The sequence below is a fragment of the Rhagoletis zephyria genome, unplaced genomic scaffold, assembly GCF_001687245.7.
Source record: "Rhagoletis zephyria isolate East Lansing unplaced genomic scaffold, Rhagoletis_zephyria_1.1 Rzeph_scaffold_01314, whole genome shotgun sequence".
NCBI classification, from domain to species: Eukaryota; Metazoa; Arthropoda; class Insecta; order Diptera; family Tephritidae; genus Rhagoletis; species Rhagoletis zephyria.
Genome location: NW_016158398.1, coordinates 75,252 through 81,152, shown reverse-complemented (window position 1 = coordinate 81,152; position 5,901 = coordinate 75,252). Strand labels below are relative to the sequence as shown.

At 35.0% G+C, this 5,901-nt stretch overlaps 2 protein-coding genes across 2 annotated transcripts in view; one reads left to right on the top strand and one right to left on the bottom strand.

The window, feature by feature from the left end:
- The window catches only part of LOC108363603 (sodium-coupled monocarboxylate transporter 1-like), a gene marked incomplete at its 3' end in the record, with an annotated part of 12,303 nt that extends 10,163 nt beyond the window's left edge, over nucleotides 1–2,140 (bottom strand). The window contains exon 1 of the mRNA XM_017617002.1: nucleotides 1,914–2,140. Within this exon, the coding sequence (XP_017472491.1) occupies nucleotides 1,914–2,140 (227 nt within the window). The remainder of the gene's footprint in view (nucleotides 1–1,913) is intronic.
- Nucleotides 2,141–2,624: 484 nt separating this feature from the next.
- Nucleotides 2,625–5,673, top strand: Sodq (Sodesque). Its single transcript, XM_017617001.1, has 2 exons — nucleotides 2,625–2,654; nucleotides 4,963–5,673. Exons 1-2 carry the CDS (start codon nucleotides 2,625–2,627, stop codon nucleotides 5,260–5,262), a joined length of 330 nt encoding a protein of 109 aa, XP_017472490.1. The 3' UTR covers nucleotides 5,263–5,673.
- Nucleotides 5,674–5,901: the final 228 nt, after the last annotated feature.

The following is a 5,901-nucleotide window of genomic DNA, read 5'->3' as shown; positions in this document are numbered from 1 at the left end:
ATTCCGCGGGAACCCAAGTCCAGGGAAGTCTTGACAAAATCCCATTTTCTATAGTACGTACGTATGAACGTATGACTGTATGCATGGACGCCATGGCCAAAGATAATTTTTCCGGAATTTTTCTCAACCCTCAATTGGATTTTGAATTAAGGGATTCGTATTTTGTGAATGTTCCCTGAAGTATCCATTACCTTGATATTTAAAATATTCATGGTTAGGCATAAAATAATTGGCTTTCCAGGCATATCCGAATAACTTTACGCAACATGATATTTTCACTATCTATTCTCTATTAACCGTTTTCATTTCATCGCTCAAACTGGTCTCTCTGCTTACAGCCGCGATTTAGATATAGTATTTCCTTTGCTTGTGAGCTTATGAGAACTGTATGGCTTTCTTCTACCGCCCCTTAAGTTTGAATTTGCAACGCAGAAGCAATCAAATTGCCGCGACGTGTTGGGAATTCGTAATTACACAAACGCATTTGCTTCTTTGTGCTTTTGAAGAACGTGAACAGGGACTGCCTGTGTGTGCAGACAATGTATTAACCACGACATATTTTATCAATTACATTTTGTGTTATTAAATTTTAAAATACTGTTCAAATGTTATTATTCAAAAATTTAATTAGAGTACCGATATTAAATAGTGATGTGCTTAGTCGGTACTATTAGGTATTGAGCGATACTCGGTAGCGATTTAAAAAGTATCCAATACTTTCGATACTCGGTACCCAAATATTGGAATTTCTAATAAGATTCCGCAATACCCACAAATATGGAATAAAAGCTGTTTAGTGAACATTGGAGTAATTAATCTATTGTTAAAGAAATCTATTTCTCCACATTATTTGGATCTGAGCGTTCTCGTCGCTGGATTAATATCTGACGCTGCGGCAACCACACTGCAAATCGTAATAAATATTCTTTGAATAGAGAGTTGCCATAAATATTACGAATTAACAATGTTGCCACAAGAACTATTGAAGTGGGTAAGACTGTGGCGATATATACCAGAAGGTTCAAATACTGGCATACACATTGCTCATCTTTTGAGGAAACATCGTCTTATTTGTCCTTTTTTCTCAGGCGATGTCATATAAAATACCAATGTAATATTTTTTTCTGCAAAAAGTATACCTCTTGAGCAGTTTTGACCAGGTTTGGCTATTTTTTATTTGTTTATAATTTGTTTTTATAAAAGTTTAGTACATTACCAAACCGGAACCACAAAAATCCACATTTCAAACTCGTACAAAATTTATAAAAACTAAACAAACTTTAACAATTTTACCCAAAAATTTTTGAACTCTTTGCGCAGTTTTATAGCCATTAAATTTTAGTAGGTTAAAGTGCAAATTTCAAGAATTTTTTTAGGTGGTCTTATAAACATTAAAAGTAAACAAAATAGAAATAAGCAAAACTGGTCAAAATGTCACTAAATTTAATCAGCTGACCACATGACGAAGGTTTAATGTATCGAATCGGTATCGGGTACCGAAAAGAAAGTACGTCACTAGACACGAATACAGGCGCGAGCTCAAAAGTTGACGGGGAAAAAAGACGCATAAAAAAACTTCAGCGTCAAAGACTCTTAACATACTTCGCCGAAGTTTTTCATAAGCATCTTTTTTCGCAAAATTTCTTTACGCGCCTTTTTTCGCCGTCAAAACACTAGCGCGCCTTTATTCGTGTGTAGTGACGGTATGTATTGGGTACCGAATTTTGTTTCTCAAGTGTTGAGTACCGAGTATTATGTATCGACAATAATTGTTCAGCCCATGACTAGTATTAAATAGGATTAGTCGCTAATAGAGGGTGCAAGCAAACAAAATCATACACATGCATATACTCGTATTTATATACACAGTGTTTCTGCTAGTTATGCGAGCACATCTTTTGTAAATGGGTTACCTGGCGACAAGCGACAACGCCACCGGAAGCACCTTCATTTTTCTTCCACCCACCAAGTAGTCCAATGCCTCCGATCCTCTGCGCTGCTCCGCGCCACTTTTCTTTTTCTTCTCGATAAATCCGAAATAAAATCCAATTACCGCACAAGCCGCCAACATAAGCACAAATACCAAATAATCTACCAAGCCGAAATGTTGCAAAGATGAGCTGAGTTCCGCTACATTCATGGGATGTGCTGTCGTCGTCGATGGGGCATTGGTTGTGCGAGTGTCTCTAAAGTAGACTCTAAGCGATCCATTATTCCGGGAAATTTACAACTGGTCCTTTGTTTTGTAGATCGAAAATTGTAATACTATTTGAGTAGCTTTTTAAGTTAAGTTAAGTCGGCACACACTTTTTCGGAGTTTAATGTATCTTAAAGGCATCACTGCATCAACGTATAGCTTATTTAAATAGAAACAAGTCTTGCTTAGTGTAGTAAAGTGCGACCAATTCAAGGGAATATTCAAAACTAACTAAGTAGCCGACAGCACAATTAATCGACGACAGAGATTTCAGTTTGTTGCCTATTTTCTCTAATCTACTTGCATATGTATGTATGTAAATAAGTTCAAAGATATATGTATAAATAAATTCATCTTCATTCATATGAGAAAAATGTAGCACTTATTAATAGGATACATATGTACAAATTCATTTGATATGAACAAAATGACAACAATGCCATTGTCGAATTCAATAGTGATAAGCGACAAGCTATTCCATTCCACCCACAGCATAGCGACTCTTTAGAGTCAATGTTTAGACGCTTTATTGCACTGAATGTTTGTCAAAGCAGTTAGTTCTCGGCTGCTGCAACAGATACAGTTTCAGTGGATGCATGCATGACACTTGACTTTCTTATTATTTATTAGAAGGAGCATCACCGGCTACTGGCATTATCTGTATGTACAAATAAGCATATAAAGCTACTCAAATATATTTACTAGGTGGGTAGTAAAAATCGCGACACAGTTTAATAAATGAATGTAAAATGTAGATAAGACTGCAGACTTTAAATCTAATGTAATACAAATAATAAAGATATATGTATACGTAGGTACACTTATAAATTACAAGCCAATGGCGACCACTATTCCACGAACTCGGATTATTTTGCCTGAATCCGTAAGCTTGTAATATTTAATTAAATATTATACCAGAATAAAATGTCACGCGTGCACATGAATTCAAAACAACAATAACACTATGCATTACACAGGCCCTCAAAACTAGTTAGCAATTTGGGTAGGTGTTAGGTACTAAGCTACCAAAAAAAAAATATAATAAAGAAAATTCCGACTTGTAAATTTGTACAGCTTTCTACATTTTGGCAATCACAGAGTAATGTTGTCTACAAATTTTGATCGAGAATGAGTTCAGCTCAATAACAACTTTTCCAAACAACATCACTCTGAAACTGTAAAATCGTAAAAATCTGAACAAATATACAAATCGTGTGATCCCTGCTTAACGTAAATTTTGCGAGAAAATTTCACTTTTTTAATTTTTATTAGTGTTACCGAATATTACTAGCGTTAACTTCGAACTTCCATAAGTCTTTCTAAGTGTTGTACTTAGTGTATTTAGGGGTAATATTAACTAATACTGTTAATTTTTAAGTAAAAAATTTAGTTTTTCAAAATAACTAAACGTTTTTGGGTTTTTTCTCGGGGTGCCACGCCCCCTTTTCTAATAACTACAATTTTTCTTCATGAGTATGCATTTGATTTCATGTGATGTATCTCCATACATGTTCGAGTACTCTAGCATGAACACTTCCAGAGAAGACGATCTGTTATAATGAGAAGACGAGCACACTTCGCGAAGACGAAACTACTAATACGGGTGCTAATATTAAAGGCGAATTCACTGTACTTGCTCTTAAATATTTGATATTATTCCTACATACGAAAATATGATTTTGAGAGGAAAAAACTTGCACTTTGTTATACTAAAATTGAATGGGCTAATAACTGAGTACTTAACTTTTTTCTAAAGAGTGTAAATTGCAATACTTGGATGGAAATTTGCAGTTTCCTTTAATTTTGCATAAGGTTTGGAACACTGATTTTTGGGGTTTTTGGTGTAGAATTGACCATATTTTTATAAAAAATTAGGGAAAAATAAAATATTTAAAAAATAGTTGCCGGTATTGTAAAAACTTCACTGTACCTAAACTTTATTGACTGACTGTATATCTTATTTAAGTTAAGTACGACAAAAACTTTCGAAGTACTTCATATACATATAAGCTTAAAAAGAACTGAATTTACTTAAAAATCAATATGCTTAAATTTAGACAAGTAAGACAAAGTGAACTAATATTTTTACTTTTAAGCAGAACGCACTTTTGTTTTTTACTTACTACTTAAGTTTAATACTACTACTACTAATGTGGTTTATAAATTTTTAATAAATGCGTTTAAACATTTGTGATTTGATGATTTGTCCTTCCTTCAACCGATCGTATTTAATATAGAAGGGAAATGTTTCGACAAGCCTGATTAGAAATGTAGATCTAAGGTGACGAATTTATAACAGGTTGGGAAGTATAAAAAATGGATGCAGATAGAACTAGATCTCATCTGTCGAATTAGGAACTGGTTTGGAACTAAAGAAAAGGGGATGCAGAACGAACTAGATCTTATCTTTAGAACTGGTTCGGAACTAGAGCCAAAGGGATGCAACGGGGGACAATTGACACTTCCTAGGACATCGCAACGTTAAATTCGCCAGTCGCTAGCATGCAAAAGAGAATTAACGCGTACTAGTCATGGTTCCAAACGCACTAGAACCGAACCAGTTCCGCACTAGTTCGTTTCCCTACAGGGATATTAGCGTAGAACGAATAAAATGAGTGAGAACTGCCCACTCTGATGTACATATGAGGACACATATACACATGCACAAACCTATATACATACATACGCCTTATTTATAAATGCATACTAAGCACATCAAAATTCGGATTATTTTGATTAATTTCACAATTTCTCCTAACTTATAGATCGGTAATGTTGACACCAAAGACGATGGCAGTATATCAGCTAGTTTTCGCAGTGTATATTTAAATTTATTCGGCATTAATGGAATAGTTGGACGCTCGATAGTTATTCATGAGAAGCCCATCGACCTAAATACGGCACTAAATGCCGAAGTGTTTTCCAGTTCACTCCAAGCAATGCCAGATGCCTTGGCTTATCAGAATGAGGAAAACTCTGTGGGTCCGGCCATTGCTTGCGGCATTATCAGTATTACCAGTACAATGGCACCGACGACGACACCTTCTATGGCTCCGCAGATATAAGTAAAATGTCCACATATTACAACCATAAGCAAGAACGATAGAATACAAGATTGCGCCAATCGAGATGATAACAACTGGGTGTGACGTCACATTATTAGCTCTGATCCAATACTTTTTGCGTAAAATCCTGTAAAAATGTCAAACAGCAAAATTACTCTCTGAAGTGAGAGTAAAAAGTGAGTAACAACAAAAAGCATTTTTCCTGTAAAAACGTCAACCAGTGATCGTTTGACAATTTTCAAGATTTTACCGGAAGAAAAAGTTCGGGTAAAATCTTGCAACTTCATTCGCTACACAACTCTCCAAAAATCGCTCTCATTTACAGGATTTTGGAGGAATTTGGAGTATGGGATCATTATTCCTGTGACTTCCTGCAAATTCGTGTAAAAACCTGTAAGTTCATGGAGTACTGGATCAGAGCTATTATGAGAATAAGAGTGTAAAGAATAAATTTGAAGAAGAAGAGGAAGAAACGAAAAAGTGGTGCGAAATAGTGATGTAAAACTAGGTTGAATTGTACTTAGCCTTCAGCTTCTTAAATTTGAACGTACATTCGGTACAATCGCATTATTTTAGGTACATTTGGAACGTAGTAAAATATTGTTTCATAAAAGTACATGTTTACTGTTTAGGTGCGTG

What these genes read in the sequence shown, in the direction of transcription:
- Sodq (XM_017617001.1), top strand. Translation starts at nt 2,625, where the DNA reads ATGACAACAATGCCATTGTCGAATTCAATA. An exon ending in TGCCATTGTCGAATTCAATA is followed by an intron (nt 2,655 to 4,962) that starts GTGATAAGCGAC and finishes CCTAACTTATAG; the next exon opens with ATCGGTAATGTTGACACCAA.